This window comes from Xiphias gladius, chromosome 19, assembly GCF_016859285.1.
Source record: "Xiphias gladius isolate SHS-SW01 ecotype Sanya breed wild chromosome 19, ASM1685928v1, whole genome shotgun sequence".
Lineage (NCBI taxonomy): Eukaryota > Metazoa > Chordata > Actinopteri > Istiophoriformes > Xiphiidae > Xiphias > Xiphias gladius.
The window spans coordinates 9,078,857-9,102,546 of NC_053418.1; the positions used below are offsets into that span (position 1 = coordinate 9,078,857).

Genomic DNA, 23,690 nt, shown 5'->3' on the forward strand with positions numbered 1-23,690 from the left:
CAAAAGTTCTTTTCCTTCACTGTTTCATGTCAACCAAAATAAAAATTAAAAAAAAAAAAAAAAAACACCCATTAATATAAAGTTTTACATTCTTTATTCCATTAATTCAATAAAATTAGTTTGAGGTTCTAACTGTTGACTAACTGTCCCATACAATGCACAGCACAGATAAAGTGAAATGTAGTGGTAAAGGTTGAAGAGGTACAGGACACAAAATGAGACAAGACAATGAGGTGACACAGAGCTCCAAATTGCCATTTGCCCTTTTTAGCAAACAGGACCTGAAAAATAGACATTTTGGCAACTGAAGGTTCACAGTTTATAACTGTGTTACTGAGGTCAAATGGTGGAATCAGAGTCAGTCCACTCAGTCTGAGAAGGATCAGCCGCTCTTTGTCTTTTCTGCGAAACTCTCTCCAGCTTTTATTGCATCTGTTTTACAGTCACTGTACTTGTCAATGTGACAATGAAGTCAAAAACCTCCGTCTAGCTTTGAAACCATGCAACAGAACCACAACAAGCATCCTCTAATGATATTAAGGTCTAAAACCGAGAAATTATCTGAACTAAAATTACCTGACCACACAGTCAAAATAAAAAGGTGCTTCATATCTTATTTCAGGAATAATACAGATATGTCTGAGACAAGTGCTCTATTTGTCTAGTCAATCTGGTCATAAGTAGCACATTATTTGGAGTACAAGGGTTTTGCTTGATATATATATAATATATGCTCAAAGGTTTGTTGTGGGACCTGTAAATAATGTAAAATTTAAAAAGAACCAACACAAAATAATGCTTGATTTCTTTAAAAATTACAGTACTGGAGGTCTTGGAGGCTGCTTGGGGTTTCAGGGTTAAGGCCAAAGAATGTGTGTACTTGTGTGCATATGTGTGTAGGACTCAGTGTGTGTGGAAGATGTGTTTATGTGCCACTGAGTGGAGCTTTGTGGTGTTGTCACATTTGGGCTCTTTATTCTCCTCCTGTGTTGCTCTCCTCTCTCTCTCCTTGTCTGCCCTCCCGCTGAATCTCTAAGCCTCCAGCTCGAAACCCATGCCCACTTTGTGTCCGCCGCCGTTCACGTTCTTCCCGTCAACCAGAGCCGAGAGGGTGAGCTTCACCCCTGCAGGGAAGAGTGTCAGATTATGTATCAACTAACCATGCTTATGCTCTACAAAATAGTTTTTTAAAAAAAGGTAGTTAACTAACCTGGCCTGAGGGTTTGTGTGTATCCAACTCCGACGAGGCAGGCGTTGTTAACTTTGGTCTGTGAGAAGAAACAAAACATCGTGGACAGGTGAGATAGCCATGAAGACAGCATTAGGAGACTGGGAACTAGGATGCAGTTAAATAATTTATGTCATATATAAATAGGTATGGATAAATCAGCCTCAGGTCAACAACCGCAGAGAAGTTAGAGGAAGGCTTGAAAAGTCAGGTAGCTATGCAGAGTGAGTGTGGGTTTAGGGAGCTTTTTAGCAGCCACGTGAGCGGTGCGGCTCTAGGATCAATGTTGGCCTGTTGGTCCATACAGTTCCACCACTTTGGTCACAATTGAAATATCTAAACAACTACTGGATGGATTAAATTTTGTACAGACATTAATGTAATGAATGCCACTGACTTTGGTGATCCTCTGACAGGCTGATTTAAGTCACACATTCATGTCCCCCTCAGGATGAATTGTAACAACTCTGGTGATCCCTGACCCTCCACTTACCGGAATTATCAGGTGAAAATTTCACTTTGACAGATACTTTAGTCCATAACCAAAGCTAATAATATTCCCATTAGCTTTGGCTGTGGTTAGTGCTAATCAGCAAATGTTAAAATGCTAACACACTAAACTAAGATGGTGAACATAGTGAACAAATACACCTGCATGTTAATATTGCCATTGGGCTCATTTAGCTCAAAGCACAGCTAGGTACAGTCTCACAGAGATGCTAGCATAGCTATGGTAGCTGTGTGTGTTTTTTTTCCCTATTTCCTCCCAAATTGGAGTTTCATTCCTTATGCACTAGAGTCACTTTCACTTTCACTCTACTGATGAGGATTTTCTTAGATGTGTTTGTGATGTTTTGAAGTCAGTTCTTACAGACAGGGACGCATCCTTATCCAGCTGGTATTTGGCCCCGATTCCAAAGCGTGTGTTGTTGCTGCCAGCTGTCCAGGCCAGGTGGACCGCTGTCTCCAAGTTGGAGTTCACCTTTTGGTAAATGGAGCCACCAAACTCTGTCCCATCATTGCTTAAATACAAGAGCCAAACACATACACAAAAGGCGGAGATTAGTACCAGTGGATATCAGTCTGAGCTTGATGTTTCATCCTGGGGAAATGATTCCTCTCTAATTGCTGCCCTCATCCAGTGTATCACTTCCATTTCCTGCCTCTCTTCACTATGATGCATTGACTCACACACTGGTATGAAGCTGGAAGTCGCCGGCCTTGTATCCAAGGGCAAAGTTGTTCTGGGTCAGTTTAGATTTGGCAGTGTCAAAAGCCAACTGGTAGCCAGCCAGCCAGCCCTCGTAGCCCAGCACAGCAGCTGCATGGACGGTGGGACCGGCCATGTCGAAGTCCAGGTCGCAGCCCACATTGACATAGTCACGCTTGTAGCCAGTCTTCAGTTTGGCACTCTTCTTGCTACAGAGGGAATAACAAGGAAAGAAAAGAGGGAAAGTCTTTTAGATAGCTATGCTGCATTATTAATGTTTATAACATGCATCTATATGGACTGACTAATGTATTCACTTTGTGGTCAATGTATTGAAGACATTTAAAAGTACTTAGCATGAACAGGATTGCTCTTACCCAGTGTTGGGCACAAATGATGTATCCAGACTGAGCTTCAAGCCCTTAGCCAGCTGCAGACAGACAGACAGGAGACATAGACCGTGAGCTTATATTTTATCTGGAAGTGAATATATTGATGTTTCAAACATTTTTTTAATGAGCTAGTAAAGTAAATTCCTGTCATATATTCTTTAAGTTCTTAAAATGACTAATATCCTGTTTGTCTGACTCCACCTGGTCCTCCATGGTGATTTCTGTGGTGAGAGTGTTGTCTGTATTCCATTTCTGGTTGAAGCTGAGGCCCAGCTCGTTCACTTTGTACTTGGTTTCCAGGTGGCCACCTGACTTCCCTGTATCTGTGTTGTTGGAACCAGAGGTGGCAAACTCCTGTGGGACAAATAGGGACAGAGTAATGATGGAGGAGATGGAGATGGAGATGGAAAAGGAGGTGGGAAGGGAAGCAGAAAGGCACATGAAAAACAAGCTATTATACTAAAGGCAGAGAGGCTGAGAAAGTATTCAGGGAGAGAGAAAAAGAAGAAATAAAGACAAGGGGAAACAAGCATTGTTTCTCTGCTTTTCCTCTGCCACACAGTCCCCTTCAGGTTTGTATGGCTGGTTATTTCAAAGAATACCTACAACTTTTAGGATGGAGCAATGAGTTGAGAAGGAAAAGTGAAAATATAGGCAGGCCTGTGAGGGAGAGGCTGGGTGTCAGTGTATTTGACCACTGCTGTTACGGCTGCAACTGTTTGGGGTATGGTGTCACTTGGGATGAACTACCGCTGCAAAGAGACACTTGGCAGGACGCCTGCCCACATTGTCTGCACACAAACACATAACCGGTACCACTGGCTTACCCTGCAGTCCACCTGTGTTTAATCATTACACATGCACTCACTGTCTCTCTTACCATCTGACAGGAACATCCAAAGAAGAAGCAGAAAAAAGAGAAAAGAGACAGTTAGGGAGAACCACACAGATCTTTCATGCGGCAATTCATACGTTCACTGGCAACATGAAAAGCAACGCTACAAAAAGCGGAAACCTGTGAGTTTGGACACAGTGAATACATTTACAATGTGTTTTTCAATGAGGTTTGAGTTTTGTGGCATGTGGGGAAACTCTGTACGCAAGTGTGCATAATGGTTTTACCATGGCAACAACACAGACACGCAGCGTGTCTCGAGCCAACTACAGACTCAGTGAAATGAAGTACTTTGTCCCCCATAATGATACAACATGTTGCTTGAGGTACAAGAGTTAGGAGTACACTTGTTGTGCAGACAGTGTTACCCTGGTCACTCTGCGTGTGTTAGACTGAGTAGATGTCAGGCAGCAAGCACACTCTGACATGAACTGCTGCAAGTCCCTGTGTCAGCCATTTGATTTGTACCACAGAACGCTGAGAGAAAGGCCGGGATATGAAACTTAAAACACATCAGGCTTACAGAGACAACAATAGTACTTACAACACCGCTCTGGGACTTGGTCTTGACATCCAGCTTCAGAACTCCATAGCCTGGGGAGAAAGGCCATGAGGAAAATGTTTTAAAAAAAAGAAAAAGAAAGGATGGAAAATAACTTACATCCTGGTAATGCACAGCATGACTCTAAAACAGCTGCAGCAAAAATAAACAGCCTGTTCTCTAGTATCAGTTCCGCTTCAGTGTGGCTTCATCCAAAACAGTTAAGATATAAGAATTTTGTAAGTTTGTTGAAGTTACCATAGCCCTTGTTGAAGATGTCTTTGGCAGATTTTCCCAAGTCAGAGTATGTAGGAGGGACGGCCATTGTATCTGAGGAAAGAAACAGTTACATATAGTAAAGTTTATACATTTTTTTTCACAACATTGGAACACACATACAAATATGCATATCGCTGCATTAACTCAACTGATGCATAGTCAAAGGGATACTCCAGCAATTTAATAATGCACCTCTGTCAAGTTGCAGGGCTTGCAAGAGACAGTTAAAAAAAAAAAAGAAGGAAAAAAAATATCCTGATTGTTAGTCCTTAGCATGGGTTAAGCTCCAAATATGCTGGATGCTACATTTCCCAAGATGCAACTTGATAGCATCTTTCATCAGACCCCACCAACCTATTAAACGCCCAAACCTTTTTCCGGGTTGTTATACAGATTTTCTTTTAATAACATGAAGTCTCACGTCCAAACTGAGACAACCCTGAGAAAGAGGATATTATTATAGACATTAGTGTTATCAAAAGACAGAGTATTGCTCCCTGTAAGGACTGAACTGATTGATGGAGTGCCTCTTTAAATCAAAATGCTACAACAAATGCTGCAAATAAGTACAAGCTGAATACTTCCTGTGAATACATGGAGCTTTGCACCTTTGTGGAAGCTAAGCAATGCAACTCTGAAAACACTTCTGAGGGCATAAACAAATGTATTCCCGCACACAGAGAGCACTGCAGACAGCATTTTTCTGACAAACGTTTAATTGCAAGCTATCATTATACATCAGTTTACATATGTGCCTCAGTTGGGAAACCCTCACTATCTGGAGAGGGTCTGTCAGAGTGCTGTGATATCAAGCTTCTTTCCTCCCCCTCCATCTTCCATGTGAACCCTATTGATTGCCTGGCAGCAGTCCATTAGCACGCACCAGAGGTTGTTAAACTAATGGGGCTGATTCTCTCGAAGGGAGGGACTAGAAAATGCGAGCAAATACTTTAAAACACCACAGGGACATCCAACAGAGAAATTTTGCTGCAAGGGTCACTGCTGTGTTTCAACATGAATAACATCCTCATTACGCTATGCTTGTGAGGAAAAAGAGATATAATATGAATTATGTGTCAAGAAATACTATGCAAACCAATGCGGTAGAGCTAACATAAGCAGTAGCAAGTTTGGTTAGTCAGCAACTACGAGTCCTACACACCACTGCAGTGCACTGTAGCGCTTCAGACAGTCATCAGGGTCCCCTGGGTCAGTATGTGCGTGCACGCTCTGCGTGTGTGTGTGTGCAGACATTTTAGACAAGGTAACTTTGCAGGAGCATTTAGAATATCCTGCATTCACTTACAGCCAAAGCCTGGATTAATTTTTTAGTACGGGCTTGCCCTCCTTCTTGTGCTTCTGCCCCCCCACTGTTAATCTCATCTATCACGTCAAAAAGACATTGCTTAGGGTAATGCAGCTCCTGTCAGCTAATGCATCGATGACTGACCCAGTACAGATCATCAGAATGTTGCCATTGGAATCCAACACACTGAAAATGACAAAGGGTAAAGATGAAAAGTGTTGAGACCCAAAGATTTATCATCTTGAAGTCAGGTCTCTAATGACAGTGTAGTCAAAGTGCAATCCAGGGACCCTGATGATGTGTCTTCTGTCTCTCTGCACACACCCCCCCCCCACTCACCATGTCCCTTGGATGCGTGGTGTTGACATGCCACACAGTGGCCTTTGTTCTCTGCCTGCTTGCCTTTTCCTGTATTGTCCTGCTGCACCATACTCCCCACTTCTTTCTCTGCCATGTCTCTTCAGAAAAAGGGAGTTGCAAGGAGGGACAATAGAAAAACTTAGGCAAATAGTCCTGCACTGTTTTTACATCAATAGTGCTTGTCTGAGAGTGGCTGTGAACATCAGCGTGCTTTCTTAACATACAGTCAGAGCCCAGAAGTCTCTTTTCTATGCAGAGAACTGGCCAACTATTGCATCACATTGTACGGTATGTCCATCGCCCGGCAGCTGATGAGCACATGTACTTAGTGCAACATCTGAATATGATAGGGCCCTTGTACAGCCCTTCAACGGCACTGAGAGATAGCCTTTTTATCAGACAAAGAATACTGACTAGCTGCATGAAGGGTACAAAATGTTGAGCGGGTGAAATATAGAAGCCTCCCTACCCCTTACACAAGAGCACAGAAACCACAGCACATCATACAGGTAAGCGTCTGTCCACAAGTGTTACATCAACAGCACGTTACAGCAGCTATAATGCAACTTGACGTCACAATGTCGTTCACCTCTCGCATGTCTCCTATAGGCGAGATGAGCAGAGTCCTGCATGTGTTTAAATCCCCTGAAAATGTGGCTTCAAATCGTAAGTATTTCTTTATAACAGTAAATACTCAGATTTCACTCTAATATTCACCCTATTCTAGATCTGTTATGTTCTCTACCAACTCATGAGGAAATTATCATTCATTGTTATTATAAAAATATCAATTACATCTGTTTTAAGTTTAAGACTCAAAAACTCAGCTAATGTGCTTCATCGGGACTGTGTGGGTGGGGTTTGATCATAACTGACTGACAGAAACATAAGCAAACAACCTCACAACTGTCATCAGGGTCTGTTAAAGATGTTGCTGTGTGCCAGCTGACCTGCATTTTGCTGACCAGACGCAATTCCTGTACGGTCTTTGTCATTTCACCTGACCGACACTCTTCCTCTCGACTCTGTACCCCCTCACCTCCTTCAGCCCAAGGTCCATTTTTGACTCTTTCCCTTCTAGCCTTCATCCCTCAGTCTCAAAGCTCGGCTCTATATTTAGCCCAGGTGAACCCGACACTACGATACATGTGACCAGGATTTCAACACGTGTCCTCCTCCAGGTTCAGCCTGTTAAAACCCCCATAAAAATGGATGAGTTTGTCTGTATTGTACCGCCACACTATTTTTTATATACAAACACACTCCTGCCGCTCATCTTAACCCTTTCATGAGCTGTAGCCAGAAGACGGCCTTGACTGAAAGACAAAATGATGCCTAGAATCAACAGAGGTATGTGAAAGGAAAACTGTGACCACACAAACAACAAGATGGTGGATGTCAACAACCAAACACGAATTGTAACTTTAAAAACACTGTATCTTACATTAAAAAAAAGTACAAAGTCTGTATTTTTCCAATTAATTGTGCATTTTAGTCCTAACACATTTTCACTTGTTCACAAAAAAACATTGACATCTTGGATCATAAAGATCCTGACTCATATAAACAGAGGGCTACTCCTGATAGCGACTAGGTCTGCAACTTCCTACAATTATCATTATTGAGAAATATATTAAAAAATTATTATTTTAATACTCGATTCCTCTGTCTACGAAATGACAAAAATAACAGCAAAGTTCACTTTGTTCTGATATAAACTGGATAAAAAGCCACGAATTTCTTGTATTTGTTAGGGTGAAGCCAGTGCGTGATGTTTTTACTCTGTAAATGTCTAATCAGTCACATCTGTCTTACTATTTAAGCGACTAGTAATTCCAGCAATAATTTCAAAATGTATTCAATAGTTGACTACCAGCAATAATTTAGTAAATTTATATCGAAAACACTGATAATAGACCCGTATATAATTAATAGATACTGAACCAACACAACTATAAATTGTGTAAAAAAAAACACAGTTACCCAATAGTGGGCGAACCGTCTGATAGCGTGAAGCCAAGGCAAGTGTGTGAGGTATATAAGCGAGGGAATGTGTGGGTGTGACACAAGTTCAAGTGAAGTCCGGTTACACCAAGTCCATTCACGGCTTGAATGTGAAGTGCATGATGTAGAGATGCAGTTGCTTCATGGTATGCTCCAGCCCCAGCAGGATGCACTTCCAATGGACCCCTAAGCTTATAACGACAACATCCAGTCAGTTAGGTCGGCCGTTTACCGGCCGGCTCGGGGTCGTTGGGGGGCTCGCTGCAATCACCTTGTGTCGTTATTAATGAGTCTTTTCCGCTCCGAGGCGGCCCGGCATTTGACCGACGGGGGCCGAATTCAGAACTTTGGATAGCGACGAAGCTCCCAACAGCAAATAAAGTGACCGCAGTTCCCGGCCGATACCACCGTAAAAAAGAGGTTAAAATAACACAGGTTTCGCTTTCACTTACTCCCCCAAGCTCACCTTGATGTTTAATTTGGCCAAATACATGCACAGTGTTGGTCAAAGACTGTGCGATTACCTTGGAAGGCGAGTAAAGGTCGCAGTGCCCAAAGATAACGATTCTTATTATGCGGCTGTTCATAGCCCTTGTGCTTCTTGACAAACAGGCAGATTTATGGCATCAGGCCGCCCCGTCCTGTAAGTGGACGAGTATTTTTATATGCCAGATGCGTCCACTTCTGGCTTCCTCTGTTTCTGCCACCACTGCAAACCTACCTTTCTAAAACACAATCTCTATTTTTTTTAAGTAACGCAGACTAGATATTGCACCACAACGTTAGAAATGCGCCCCTTTAAAAGCTTTACAGAAAATGGGACCCCCCCCTTTGTCCCATTTCGCCACCAGGGATGACAAAATTAATCATGGCTGGTAAACTTAGATTCGTGGAGATTCTTTTGCGGGCAGTTTACGGCGGCGAATTTCAGTTCACTAATGGGATATGCGGGCCCGCACTGGCATCAAAACGCCTGCTGCACTCCCAAAGCCCCTGCATGTGTGACTCACGTCTCGCTGACAGTCACACGACCACTGACAACAGCTAAACCGTCGCGCAGACAAACCGACATTAGACAATGAGTTTTTCAAAAACAGACAATTTCCCGAAGTCGGTTACTGCTTACCTTTTATTTACGGGGCGGAGTGTGCAGAGTTTCTCGATGCTGTTGGGCGCAGCGGGGCACTGTGAAGGAGAAAGCAGACAAACACACTGGGCAGGCGCATATCAGGCCTCCAGCCGAGGGCGGGGCCGTTGTATAATTGACATTGAGAGAGAAAAAAAAAAAACAAAAACAAAAAAACTTATCAAGCAGTATTCTGTACGTATATGGTTTACATATGTAAGTCGTGTTCACGTGGTGGAGATTGACGCTGAGCGGGCCTCTGGTGCTCAGCAGGTGTTTGGTATGGCTGTAGGCACGTCTGTCACTATGCTGTTCATGTGAAAAGTCTTTATAGTTTTATCACAGTACTCAGCAAATCCAAAAAATAAAAAAATTAAAAAAAATCGCAGGATTAGACGCGCTGCCCTGATGCATTTTTCTAATTATTCCACAAAGAGTCACCAAAAAAAAAGCTTTTTTTAGACTTGCCATAGCTGTGGTTAAAAAAATAAATAAAAAAAAAATCACATTTTCGTAGTTTAAAATGAGATCGTGGACTACAACAGCACAGGCACGTGAGGAATATGCTTACGATGCAATCACTGCAATGCTATTATGTATTTACAATTTTCTAACTACTGCCAGTGTGAAACAAACAGGGGGCGGCACAATTTGTGGAAACGCCGCATTTGTTTAGGTGTAATAAATCTCTTACACCGCTCGGGGGCGATGACCTCTTGCTAATGTCGCTGGAGAGCGGGACACTTTATGCCCTGAGGTGGGCTTGTCAGGGGGACGTTACTTTCAGGTTGCGCGCAGTGTACACAGACTGTAGCCAGTGTACCGTCCCAGCACGTCCCAACGATCGAGTAATTATGTTTTAATTTAGGTTAGGAATAGTTGTGATTAGGGCTACAGTTGGATCCTGGGTGCTGCAGTCCTAGGGACGTAGACGGGGCGATTTGGATTGCCTGAGAGGCCAGATGCAGGGAGCAAGCGCTTATTCACACAGAAATGCACCTGCTAGAACTCAAAACTGGTAAAGAGGCAGGGGGAACGCGGGTAAACACGGGCCTGTTAGAGTTAACTACCCATTAAATCATGGGATGTGACTTTTGTTTTAGGCGTAAGTATGATTACTATCATTGTTATTGCTGTAATTATCGACTGTCAGTATATGTCAACAAACTGATGCGCCGCAACTTAAACCGACTGTGATTGTGAAATAGTTGTCAGTAACACACTATTTGCCGGCGGTTTTGAGAAGTCTATCGCTGTGTCCGTGTCTTCTTTATGATAAACTCCCGGCTGTTTATCAGTTAGATGATTTGGATGAAATTTCGAGAGGCGTGAGAGACGCTTTTGGGGACATTTCCTTTCTATCGGGTCTATTTCTACGTGCGGCTGCACCGTTGCTATGGTGAAGATTACTGCAACAAGGGTTGATACCCCTGCGTCATCAGCGCGTGTGAACGAAATCCTGAACCGATAAACAAGACGATATTAAAGGTAAACGAATTAAATTGGTGACTTTATGCAACTCAGTTGTTGGGTCGACGTTAGCTATTGCAAATATTTTTCGTTTAACGCATGGTTGTGTTTCGTTTCTAAGCAGGGATTCGTCGACAGAGCCTGTGTTGATCAGCCAACTTTACAAGCTAATAAACAATAGCTATAGTTAGACACCCTTAGGTAGCTAATGGACGGGGATTTTCGTAGCTGGATTCAAAACAATGACTGATTGATTTATTCATTCATTCATTCTTTTAAAACAAGCGTTAACATTATAGCTATAATAATAATAATAACCACTGATTTCCTTAGGCCTGCAGGTGGTGTTATAACTATATTTATAGACCGTTTTGGCATCACTTTCTGATAAGGCAACATTTATAAAGGGTTTAGAAGTTAATGAATAGTTTACTAACTATTTATAGGTCAACTCGGGGGTTGCCAGGTTGTGGAAAATCCTCTTCCAACATGACATTTTGACAAACAGTCCACTGGAGGGGTCTTCTAAAAGAATTAAAGAACTACCTAAAAAGACAACGTGTCATGGGCAAACTTTCATGTTGGAGGAGGATTTTCCACAACCTGGGTACCCCTAAATTGTCCTTATTGATGGCTTGTAATTGACATATAAAACATTAGTAAACTTAATAACTTATAAACCCTTTATAAATGGTGCCTTGTCAGAATAAAAGGCATTGAAATTGGCTATAAACACAGCTGATACATCACCTGCAGGCCTAAGGAAATCAGTGGTTAATTACTATCTTGCTTTTCATTAAGTAACACTAATTAATAGTCAGGTATCACTGTGAAAAATCTGTTTGTGTTTGACTTGATTATATTTGTTATCTGATAATGTTGTTTTTTTTAATCTTTGTTTTGTTTTGTTGTTTGTTTGTTGTTTGTTTGTGTTTTTGCACTTACAGCCTCAGATGTGTGAGGGGCCATCATCAATATCTGGGCCAATCCCCCCAGATCCTTCTCTGTTTCCTCAGTACTACAAACGACCTGCTTCAGGTTAGATGCAAGCATAGGGTTATGGTATATACTAAAATCCCCCTTGAAACAGAATTTACTGTGTATGCATGTGTTAGTGTAGGACAGTAAAATGAATATCTACCAATTTAAGATAGCTGTCTCCTTTTGTTAGATATTACAGGAACAAGACTTGAATTGCTGGCTTTGTGGTGAATTCCAATTACCTCCACACTTGGGGAACATTGTCATAAGAAATGAATGTTGACCTCAAATTAATGTAAGTTATTTACTTTTCTTTCCTCCTCCAGCTCGTGGACGGTTAGAGGGAAACCATGATGGAACTTTGGCCCTGCTCAGAGGGCCACTTGCTCCAGATCCCGTGTTGCACCCTGGCTGCTACAGTGCTCATACCTCTGCACATCCGCCCCGTATTGGCCCTAATGCCACCCATATTCTGGAAAGAGGACAAAGAGGGGTAGTGGGGGAACTACTCAAACTAGATGGTATTTCGATCCCCCCTGTTCCCAAACAGAGTAAGTGCATTTAATTTTTCAGATCTGTAAACTTCTACTTTTCCGAAAACAGAAGAAGCTTGTTTTGTCTTGTAGAATGGCAGCGTCAGAGTTTCTTCTTATAGCTAGTTTTATGGTTTCTATTTTGTGAGAGCAAGTAAGAGAGGTTGATTAAGCACAATACCCACATGAAAAATTAGAAAAGTAATTGAGACAACTTTTTTATATTTGGCCCTTTAGAACAGCGAGTACATGACTTTAGTAAAGAGAATGTGCGTCTTCTCCGGGAAATCCAGAGACGCTGCAAGGAGCAGGAGGCTGAGAGAGCACAGTCTTGTCTTGTTCCAGTCAAAGCTCTTTGGACCTCCTCCAAATACAAGAATGTCCCATCCAGGGTGATGGCTCAGCTACAGGTAAGGAACGTGTCTACAAAAGATGGAAATCCTTGCGTTATGAATATTTCCACAGGATCACTTTTAATCCAGTCTTTTTCACACAGGTTTCTAGTCCAACTGCTAAACCACAGTGTCAAAAATTTCTGAAGGCCCACTCTAATGGTGGAAATACCACCCCACCAAGACCACGGTCCAAACCTTCTTATGTAGCTTTGCAACGCTTTGCCTCCTGCAACTCTACACATGACGAGGATTTGCAAGTGAGAATTGCCTTTTTTTTTTTTTTTAATTTATTGATATATACTAACACGATCAGACAATAAGAGATATAGTGTATTGATTTCATTTTTTCTGTCAAAGAGGAGAGAGAAGACAATAGAAGAGCAGGGCTTGCAATTGTTTTCTCGTGCTCCAAAATTATTTATTAAACAACATGAATGTGCATTTTTCTCACTTTGATGTGAATCTGCAATATTTCCTGTTTGTTTTAATTTCATACATTGTTATATGTGGATTCAGTTACAGGTGCAAGGTCAGACCATAGACTTCATAAAACATAATGCCTTGGCTGCCGGAAAAACTGGGCTGCGTCGGTCCCAGTCACTGACCAACCTAAGAGATAAGCCTGTGCCCAGTGCTGTCAAGGGACAGGTACCTCAGTAGTGAGTACTCCTATGCCATTTCTTACCTCCTTACCTTCCAACCATAATCCTAATCAATCCTGTTTGGTAAGAACATGTGTATCTTCACCAAAGGTGGTTTTCTGACATTTTTTGACATCTTTTCACTTATGTTGCTCATGTCTTTTCTCTATCTAATTGACACACACACACACACACACACACACACACACACACACACACACACACACACACACACACACAAACAAACACTTAAAGTCTTGAGGAAAGGAAGGAGCAGTGGCGTAAAGAGGAGGAGGAGAGGAGGAGGAATGCACCTGATCCTACAGTCCCAGCTGGTCACACCCTGATGCCTGAGAGTGAGAGACAGGAGACACTGAAGTCCCTAAAAGAGAGTATGCCTCTGTTGCTCTTTATCTCTGTCCTTACATTCATGATGACAATATTCACTTAAAGTAATACACGTACAGTGCCAGTCTAACTCTGTTGTTGCTGATTTTTCCTCAGCCCATCGCTCACTGGTGACTGAACTGCTGTCTCTCCCTCTCAAAGCTGACAATCTGAGTGTTCGCTCAAGAAGGGCTCACCTTGATTGTAGGCTTTCTGAAATCGAGGAGGCTATTAAGATATTCACCAGGGACAAAGTTTATATAAAAATAGATTCCTAACACATGAGGAGTAGGAGGAGGAGATGTTCCTGTAAATCCACTGCTTTATCAAGATTAATTCTCATTTTGTAGATATATTATGTAACATAACACTGAAACTTGTACAATAGATGATTATTTTAACGTTTTAAAAGTAGTTTCATTTTGTAAATTTAAAAAACTGAATTTTAAATGGAATGATTATTACTTAAGGTCAACCACAGGTTACTGAATATCAGTTATATGCTACTGAATAACATGCAATTTTCTCTTGGAAGAAAAAAACAAGTTAGAGTTACAAAATTTAAAGGTAAAATCTATTTGCTCCTTAAGAATCGTTTGCAGAGATGTGTTTTGTTTTGTTTTTGTGTAAAACTGGCTGAATTTTTTTTTTGTGAAGTCACTGTATATAACATTTTTTGATTAAAACCTACAATGCAATGTGAAAATTAACGCTGCTCAATTAAAAAAAAAAAAAAAAAAAAAGAAAAAAAGCTGTAGTCATGATTTCATGTATCACTTTGGGAATCTATGACGTATTACGCATGTGCTATCCCGTCTACGTAGTACGGTCATTGTTCAGCGTGAGGTAGCTAATGTGCTAAATGCTAACTAAGAACATTAGCTGTTCTTAACTTTTTTTCGCTTGCACATAAGACCGTTCGAATTCCCAAAGGACTGTTGAGAGTTTATCAAATTAACAATGAGCAAGAGGAAAGCGCCGCAGGAATCGCTAAATGAGGGAATAACAGACTTTCTTGTGGGTACGTGAACAGGACTCAGACGGCTGAGCTCAGCTAACAGGGGCTAGCATGATAGCTGTGTTCTGTTTTTAAATGAAAATAACCCTTAAAAAACTTAATACAGGTATAATGTATTTGTCAAATTATGCAAAATCATACTTTTTCTTGCATTTCCTAATGTTGACGGTTTAGACGTAAAAGCCGGTACGCTGATGGTCACTGTGTTGTCATTTAAATGCCCTGTATTTACATGCCTTCCTATAATAGTGGCAATAAACTACAGGAGTATGAGGGAAATATGAAGTCATGCAATGTCTATACTTCTGTTTCCAGAGCTGGCCAATTACGAGAAAAATGTTAACAGGGCAATACACAAGTACAATGCATACAGGTAAGCTCCGAAGGCTCAAAAATGAGGTGTGCTTTGTTTTAGGACCAGGGTTTAATTATTGTTCATACAGCAATGTATAATAAGTGTTATGCTGGTGAAATCTAATACATCCAGTGGTCGTGTAAGTTACAGAAAGCATCTCAGTCACAAGTTTATTAGGCACACCTAGGTAAAACTAATGAAGTTTAATACAATAACTCAGCGATAAATCCTACCTTCATTAAGGTTATTGTGTTCAGTTTTTGTTGAAAATGCTTGAGAGAGGTGCTCAACTGTATGATTGATTCAACTTTATGGTCAATTTGAAGGTTATAGTATGTGTTGTTGCTGAATTGTATGGTTATACCGAGAGGTGTTTCTACTTCACTTACCCTTTCTACGAATTATATCAGTGAGGAGAGACTAAATATTTAAAACACCCAACAGTACAACTAAATACAATTTAACAGCCTCAAAAATAACCATATTGTTGAATCAGTACCTCTTTTAAATGGTTTCAACAGAAACTTAACAACATAAGCTTCATATGAGTGAGATTTTATGGTAGGACTGTTGTATTAAACTGCACTAGTTTGCTAGGTATGCCTAATAACCTGGAAATTGAGTGTATAATGCATTGAATACTGAGCATACTGAGAGGGGGTAGAGATCATTAACCTGATGATTAATACTGATAAAACTTTGTTTAACTTTATTGTTGCAGAAATTCAATCAAAGCTTTTTTTATATATATATAACTGTTGTTTTGCTATTCCATAACCACTTTTATTGTTCGCTGTGGCTAGGAAAGCAGCATCTACTATTGCCAAGTACCCTCACAAGATCAGAAGTGGTGAAGAGGCCAAGAAACTGGTACGTGCACTGAAAACTATTTTAATGTCTTAATTGGCTACCTTATGTATATAATACATTAGCGAATTTTCGACACTTGGTAAATATGTGAAAAACTTTTGACAATGGTCCAAATCTATCATGAGATTTTGGGTAGTACAAACAACTACATGTACAAACTGAGATTCTGTAATGCAGTGTAAAGTCCTGTAATAAATTCTATCTTTGTGATGGTTATAATGTTCAATAGTTATATTTGAAGGCACTGGTAACAATGTAACGGTCAGTATAAAGGTTTTGTATTGACCATGTGTCATGCTTGTGCTTTATAAAGAAATTCTGTTCTATGTTTTTATACATATTTAAAAGTATGGTGGTGTAATGATCATATTCATCATAGAAGAATAATCGCTAGATTTCTCATCATAATCCATTTTTTGCCCTTCAAATTTCAGTCATAACAGAGTTCTCTAATGGCTTGTCCACACTTTTTGATTGATTTTTTTTCTCGGTAACTTTTCAGGATGATTTGACCAAATTCAACACTTTACTGGAAAAGATGACTTGATCTTTACTGCCTTTAGACAGTTCATTTCAGTGTACTGATATCTGGAAACTGGAAATGAAGCCAGCATTATTTGTCTTCCCTAACACTAATGTGCTCATGTTGCTGTGGTTGTGTATTATGTGATGCCCTCTGCTGAAAATATTTTTCAGCAGCTACTCTGAACATCTTACATAACTGCTGCAGATTTCACTATTCACCGCCTTCATGTTTGTTTTCACATTTCAACAGGATGGCGTTGGAGCTAAAATAGCAGAAAAGATTGATGAGTTCCTCCAAACTGGCAAACTACGGAAACTGGAAAAAGTGAGCCTTCGGGCGTGGGAACACATGATTGATGACACACTGTATATTTGTTTAATAATAGCTTAATTTTAACACATTACACAGACCGATGTGCTACTTTTATATTTTTCTCTAGATCAGAAATGATGACACCAGCTCTTCCATCAATCTCCTCACCAGAGTCACTGGAATTGGGTATGTCTTAAGTGTTACAAATACAAATTAAAATCCTATTAAATGTTTTACATGGACATTCACAGTGAAATGCATCATGTCTAATCAAAAAGCATTGGCTGAATTTGACAATTCAGTCGCCAGAGGGACACTGCATTTTTAGGTTTATTTGTTCATGTACATTTCCTGGATGTGCTTCATGTAACAAGCTACATCTTTTGGGTCTTAACTTTAGCCCTGCTGCCGCCAGGAAGTTTGTTGAAGAAGGGGTGAAGACATTAGAAGGTTTGTCTAGCGGTTTACTTAGAGTTGTTAGAATATTTTTGTTTAATCTTATTCTTGTCTGTATGACCTTGTTTGATTTTCTACACACTGCATAGCATGCTCAATAAATGTTGCACACAATGTAGATTTAGCTATAGTATTACTTCAATTAAGCAGCGTTTTTCCAATGTTATTTTTTGCTGTAATTTTAGATCTCAAAATGGTTGAGCACAAGCTAAACCACCATCAACAGATTGGACTCAAGTAAGTTTGCTCTTAGAATGTTTTTTCTATATGTGTAATTCATCAGTATCAAAATAAAACTGTTTGAATATATTAAACTCGTCCGTTATTTATACATGAGCTGTGTTTCATGGATTATTTTGTTACCTTCAGGTACTTTGAGGAGTTTGAGATGAGGATTCCACGTGCTGAAATGGGAAAGATGGAGGTAATCAAGCTTTTATATTTTTCTGTTATCTTCAGATGAGTTTCATGTGGAGTTTTCAAACTCTTAGTACTTGTGTTTTTGTTTAGATGCTGATTCTTGGAGAGTTGAAGAAAATTGATACAGAATATATTGGAACAATCTGTGGAAGTTACAGGAGAGGTAAAAAAATCCCCTTCAAGTTTATTACAGTTGATGTTCAGTTAATGATAGGAGTCCAAACTCTGTTAATCATGATATTGATCCACATAATTTCCAGGTGCTGCATCGAGTGGTGATATTGATATTTTGCTTACCCACCCAAACTACACCTCTCAGACTGAGAAGCAGGTAGGACTCTTCTCTACTGTTGTAAATGCCATGTGTTGCCATGCGCTGCAGGTTGACTTTTTTTTATCTTTTTCTGATTCATTCTGGTCCATTTTTCTTTTCCAGCCCAAGCTCCTCCATGCCGTGGTCGACCATTTGGAGTCCAGTGGGTTTGTGACCGACACTCTGTCCAAAGGAGACACAAAGTTCATGGTGAAGCCTGTGCTTTTTTTTGTTCTTGTGTGCTCAGCTGTATGTGTTTGATATTGTGACTGGTAACACAGTTAGCAGAGTAACTATGCCCAACCCATGAAGCGCATGACTGTGGTCACAGTGTTCTGGATCTTGTTTTTCTAGGGGGTCTGCCAGCTGCAGCCGAGTGAAGAAGATGAGGAAGAATACCCTCACAGGCGTATTGATATTAGGTGCCCTGCTTTATATCACTCTCAATATTTCCAGTTAAGGTTTTTTTAAACATTTATTTATACAAAACAGCATGGACTGATTCAGTGGGTAGGGATTTATTATCTTTTGTCAGGATAATAATGTGAATTAATTTGTTGAGGGGATCAAATTATAGTCTTCCAGTTCAAAAATTACCTCTACATACTACAACACTAAACAGGCCCAGTTTAGTGTTGTAAATTTGGATACACTGCAGACAAAATAAAGAGGTTTTTATTTGTTTATTCTCCTAATTAGCTGTTTTTTCCTGCTCTCTAACTGTCCTTTCCCCACTTCCCAAGGTTAATTCCCAAGGACCAGTACTACTGTGGAGTCCTGTATTTCACTGGAAGTGATATCTTTAATAAAAATATGAGAACTCATGCTCTGGAGAAGGGCTTCACTCTTAATGAGTACACCATACGACCACTTGGGGTCACTGGTGAGTCTCAGTCAAATAAGATATGAACCATCTGAACTCTGTTCCAACCCCGCTCACTCCTGTCATTGGTAAGTCACCAGTGATTGATGCTTTCACAGCTTTTAATATGGCAACTTTTCTTTGTGGCTCTGTTGTAGGTGTGGCAGGGGAGCCTCTGTTGGTGGATAGCGAGAGAGACGTCTTTGAATACATCCAGTACAAATACAGAGAGCCAAAGGACCGCAGCGAGTGAAGTTACACTTACATCTGTATTTAAGGCTACAGCTTTCGTGCAAACAAAATCAAAAACATGTGTACAAATGTGTGTGTTTGTGTGTTAGTCTTTCTAGTCAACTATGTTATTGAAAAAAACTGTGAAAGTCAATTTAATTATTTGTTTTGGACATTTTTTTTTCTATCGTAAGTTGAAATCACCCCTATTAATGTAATTTAAAACTAAAAACACACGACTGCACAGCAAAATTGTTATTGTGTTTTTACCTTAAGTTTTTATTCTCCATGGTTGTGTATGAAGGCTTATGGACTCAATTTTTTAAAGCAAGTTTTTAAATCATGCTCAACAGTGATTTTTTTTTTTCTTTCTTTTTTTTTTAATACCACACTTGCATACATTTAGTTTTGAATATTCCATAAAAGGATTACAGTATAACCTATAGGAGCAGTCTTAATGTGGACCGGCCTCTGTTACAGTTATTTGTCCATCATGAACAATGAGTACCACTGTCATCGCCACTGTCATGGCAGTTGTGTCCTTAAATACTTTGGCTGAGTTGTTACACATGCAGACAAGACAGCAGTATCACTGCTATATCTTAGTAGTTTTTAAAAACTCATTCACCATGGAAATTTAAGAGTGTGTTTTTTTTAACCTGTAGTATTTATCTTCGAACTTGGAGAAACTAAAAAATTAGAAATGTAATGATGAAAACAATATTTGTGGTTAATTGGCTCAGTTTCTGGTTATAGACACTAATATTGGACAAATGAGAATATACATTTTTCTCAGTTTTTGATTGATTTGTGAATATGACTCTTACACTGAGAGACTTGAATCTGTTGTATGTGGTTGTGTGAAAATGATTACATGTTTGTAAGACTGAGAATTATTGTATATTCAATTTTCAGGGGGCATTTGAAAGCAGTAGATACAAGTAATAAGGCTAACCAGGTAACTGCTACAGTGTATCCTGTGAGACAGATTTTAATCTGTAAAAAAAAAAAAAAACCCCGAATATTACGAATAGGGCTGTTAAATCGGTTTTGTATGTGAATTATTGCAAATAGTTCAGAAAATATTTAAGAAAAAATGTAAAACAGTGGGCTTGTCAACATCCAACTTTATGAGTAAAATAAATGGATTAAAAAAAATGATATTGTCAGACTTTATTTATTTTCATGTTCACTTTGTTTTTAGAATCCTCTGAAAAATTAGTTTATTGTAACTAGAGCCTCTTATGAAAATTGGATGCTGCAGGATGGGCTTTTTTGGCTACATAAGAAAAACACATAACATGTTTTTCTCATTTTCACATATTTTTCAGTATTAAGATCATAGAAAATTATCTGGTGAGGTACATAGTGTCGGATTGTAGAATGAGAACCATTTTGTAAACCAATCTTTTGTATGTTTTTTTTTTTTTTTTTTTTTTTAATATCTCGAGCGTGACATTTGGCCTTGAAACTTTTTAAAATGATTTAAAATTTTCATGTTTGAAATGGGACAAGTCGAGAGTATTCCCGTGTCAACACTATACCAGCATACTGTATATTTCATTTGTGTGTACAACAATGCCGTTCAAATAATGGCTTCTTGTTATAACGAAATACCGTCATATTTTCTTGTTTTAAGAAAACTGTTTCATGTTAAGGATTTTTTTTTTTAATTTAGAAAAAAATTTCTAAGAAGGACACTGATTAAAAATAAAACTCAGGCTATTTTTTTTTTTAAATGTGGTGTGCAAAAAAAAAAAAAGTTATTTACAAATGGTTGCCCCGGAAACGAATCTGTCGCAAGGCATGACGGTTTGAAATAAAATGCAGTCAGAAACACCGGAAAGATAGGCCTCGCCCAGCCAATGACTTCGCCCTGTGCATTAATATCAGCCAATAAAAACACGTCAGGGCAGCAGTCTCTTACCACCACACACCCACATTACTTTTGTGTCAACCACTTCGCGGGAGTTGTCACTACAGGAGCGTTCGTCTCTTTAAAACTAGACAAACAGTATACGGGAGACTAATAGGTAAACTTAAAGATTTCGCATTCAGAAAATTATTTGGTGTCTAATTTATTCTCTTTTAAGTATTATAGAAACGGCAACATCTATGTTTAGACTGCATTTTTCCTTTTAGTGGATGAATTGACAGCTAGTTATTGTGCTTTAACGTTAGCTAATCAACAGCTCATTATAGCTCAGTATGCATGTGGCGAGGTGTTGCTAGCAAACCCTTCTCCCTGTGACACGTTACTTCAGATGATGTAGAGTCCTATTTATGTCAAACGTTATATTATTACGAGAACGGGGTGTTTATTTTGGTGCCCTGCACGTTGAAGCAGTTTACGCATGTTTTTTCACTGCTTTCTAACGTTAGGCACTCGCAGCAATGTGCTTTCATTATGCAGGCTCGCATTTCATAGGATTCTTGTTGAAACCTCTGGTAAATTTGAGACGATAATCTCAAATGTCTTGCGTATCCATAGAAACTACGCAGAGCGCGCATCCAGTGAGCTTGCCGCTGATGGAAGTTGTTATGCAACACTTGTAGAAATGGCTCGTACAAATATTATGTGTCAATTATTATATAACGATAACTTCGTCACTAACTAGCAGTTTTTTTCCGCTATGGGCAGATGAGACCCTTTATGCTCTGGATACAGTACCGTTTAAGTTAATCGACGATGAGGACTGTTGGGATGCTCGCGGTCTAGAGTCGATTGCATTGTGTGTTTGCCAATCCGCCTGTGATGATGATGAATCCTCCGCTGTGTTTCGGTTTCCCAGGGCAACCATGTCTGACAGAAAGGCAGTGATCAAAAACGCTGACATGTCGGAGGACATGCAGCAGGACGCCGTGGAGTGTGCCACGCAGGCCCTGGAGAAGTACAACATCGAGAAAGATATCGCTGCATACATCAAAAAGGTAAAAAACCAACTGCTGGCGCATCAGACATCCTCTCTTCAGCTTAGTTCACGAACTAGGTTCACGCAGTGTAACTTTCACCTGCTGACTTGTGACCAAAATCTATTATTTCTGTTAAACTGACAGATTTTGCAGTGATGTGACTGCAGCAAGTGGTGTAAAGTTATTTTGGTACTCACTCACCAACCGTCCTGTGTATCATTCATGGTACACACCCTGCCTGGTATTTCCAATTGTTTCCACTCTTCCTGAGGAAATCTGTCCCTCTTGGACTGACTGTCCTTCACAAACCACCTGACCACATTTTCATCTCTCATGATTGCATTCCTGCTCAGAGCAGGAAGGGACACGCGTCCAGTCATGATGGTCATAGAAAGACTTTCAAATACCTATGTATAGCTGCATATTATCTTCCACGCACTCCCCTGAGTTTTGATGAGTGAACACCTCAACAGTTTTTACAGCAGGTGATATTGATGAAATTGTCCAAGTTTATATTGTATATATTTGCAAAGTTGGCAATATGATAAGATACAGCACTTTATCCAGATCACTAAGGGGAAAAAAAAGATTGTCAAAGGGCACAGAAGATCATCAATTTCCCCTCACTATAATTTAGCTGTCGGGCCTAAATACACATTTTAGAATTACAACCCTACAACAGCCAAAAAGCCAGACTTTAGGCAAGTCGAAGTTAATTACCTAGCTCAAGCCTGGAGTGCATTCTTATCAAAAATTTTTATGTCTAGCTCTCAAAGCCTGAGAATATAGATAAAATTTTATGTATTTCCACCCAGTGACATTACTGAGAATGGTAGCAAAATGGTTAAGGTGTAATCATGAGTGATATGTAAAATTTAGTCTTATCTTGGAAGAGTGATACTTGTATGTTCTGAGAAAAAAAAAAACATTAGTTTTGATGTTCAAGCAATAGCATAGTCTGTTCATCTTCAACTATTTTATATGTTTCACTAAGCTATGTATTCTTGCAAGGAGATATTTTTCTTCTTACATCCAAACGTTTTTCCACAAATTTCTGATGAATACAATGTCTTTGTCCCACACAGGAGTTCGACAAGAAGTATAACCCAACCTGGCACTGCATCGTTGGGAGGAACTTTGGCAGCTACGTGACTCATGAGACCAAGCATTTCATTTACTTCTACTTGGGTCAGGTGGCCATTCTGCTATTCAAGTCCGGCTGAGGGAACGCCACCAGCTGACCATACATACAGTACTGACTGATTCGACAAAGGCACTTATCATTCCTTGGCAAGGGGCCGCTGCCTTTTCTGTGCTGCTTTTTACTTTGTTCTGTTTTTGAGGATAAAAAAAAAACCGTGGCCATGTTAAAGAGATGAAACACTTGTATTTATTTTTGTCTTGTTACATTAGACATGTCATTTTTTTAATTAAAGCGTAGCTGTTGAGCTGTCTGGGTCCAATGTCTAGTGTGGTCATTTCGTTGCACTGCTTCATTATGTCTTAATTGAACCAGGACATTTATAATCCCATATGACCAGGTACTTCTTGAAATGTATAGATGACTGGTATTGAAATTCATACAAACTTATTTATAGTATATTCATGTAAACATTATCAATGGGATAAAATTATCAAGTCGCATTTGCAACAGTAGTGAAAAGTC

The 23,690-nt window shown here is 39.7% G+C and overlaps 4 protein-coding genes and 1 long non-coding RNA gene across 8 annotated transcripts; 3 read left to right on the plus strand and 2 right to left on the minus strand.

The window, feature by feature from the left end:
• Positions 1-77: 77 nt before the first annotated feature.
• On the minus strand, positions 78-11,795 carry vdac3 (voltage-dependent anion channel 3). Of its 2 annotated transcripts, XM_040154954.1 has the most exons (11): positions 11,757-11,795; positions 9,342-9,400; positions 6,191-6,309; positions 4,525-4,596; positions 4,270-4,319; positions 3,032-3,184; positions 2,816-2,868; positions 2,420-2,647; positions 2,100-2,250; positions 1,211-1,268; positions 78-1,124 (listed from the first exon to the last, which is right to left on the minus strand). In XM_040154954.1, the coding sequence occupies exons 1-11, from the start codon at positions 11,781-11,783 to the stop codon at positions 1,033-1,035; spliced, it is 1,062 nt and encodes a 353-aa protein (XP_040010888.1). In that variant the 5' UTR covers positions 11,784-11,795; the 3' UTR covers positions 78-1,032. The 2 variants fall into 2 exon arrangements, with proteins under 2 accessions (XP_040010888.1, XP_040010889.1); XM_040154955.1 differs by lacking the exons at positions 6,191-6,309; positions 11,757-11,795 and having other exon boundaries at positions 9,342-9,448.
• enkd1 (enkurin domain containing 1) lies at positions 10,377-14,404 on the plus strand. 2 transcript variants are annotated; one of them, XM_040154953.1, is made up of 8 exons: positions 10,377-10,446; positions 11,759-11,849; positions 12,119-12,343; positions 12,563-12,735; positions 12,822-12,977; positions 13,237-13,379; positions 13,617-13,753; positions 13,866-14,404. In XM_040154953.1, the coding sequence occupies exons 2-8, from the start codon at positions 11,765-11,767 to the stop codon at positions 14,024-14,026; spliced, it is 1,080 nt and encodes a 359-aa protein (XP_040010887.1). In that variant the 5' UTR covers positions 10,377-10,446; positions 11,759-11,764; the 3' UTR covers positions 14,027-14,404. The 2 variants fall into 2 exon arrangements, with proteins under 2 accessions (XP_040010887.1, XP_040010886.1); XM_040154952.1 differs by lacking the exon at positions 10,377-10,446 and adding an exon at positions 10,743-10,829.
• Positions 12,648-22,303, minus strand: LOC120805094. 2 transcript variants are annotated; one of them, XR_005709502.1, is made up of 4 exons: positions 22,226-22,303; positions 18,007-18,201; positions 17,649-17,689; positions 12,648-12,748 (listed from the first exon to the last, which is right to left on the minus strand). It is a non-coding gene; the product is annotated as an uncharacterized LOC120805094 (long non-coding RNA). The 2 variants fall into 2 exon arrangements; XR_005709503.1 differs by lacking the exon at positions 22,226-22,303 and adding an exon at positions 21,783-21,835.
• Positions 14,544-20,128, plus strand: polb (polymerase (DNA directed), beta). The gene is made up of 14 exons (XM_040154956.1): positions 14,544-14,769; positions 15,082-15,139; positions 15,925-15,991; positions 16,767-16,841; positions 16,957-17,015; positions 17,230-17,279; positions 17,471-17,522; positions 17,655-17,709; positions 17,796-17,868; positions 17,966-18,036; positions 18,142-18,228; positions 18,373-18,440; positions 18,762-18,901; positions 19,039-20,128. The coding sequence occupies exons 1-14, from the start codon at positions 14,709-14,711 to the stop codon at positions 19,131-19,133; spliced, it is 1,011 nt and encodes a 336-aa protein (XP_040010890.1). The 5' UTR covers positions 14,544-14,708; the 3' UTR covers positions 19,134-20,128.
• On the plus strand, positions 21,032-23,488 carry dynll1 (dynein, light chain, LC8-type 1). The gene is made up of 3 exons (XM_040154959.1): positions 21,032-21,144; positions 21,904-22,042; positions 23,110-23,488. Exons 2-3 carry the CDS (start codon positions 21,911-21,913, stop codon positions 23,245-23,247), a joined length of 270 nt encoding a protein of 89 aa, XP_040010893.1. The 5' UTR covers positions 21,032-21,144; positions 21,904-21,910; the 3' UTR covers positions 23,248-23,488.
• Positions 23,489-23,690: the final 202 nt, after the last annotated feature.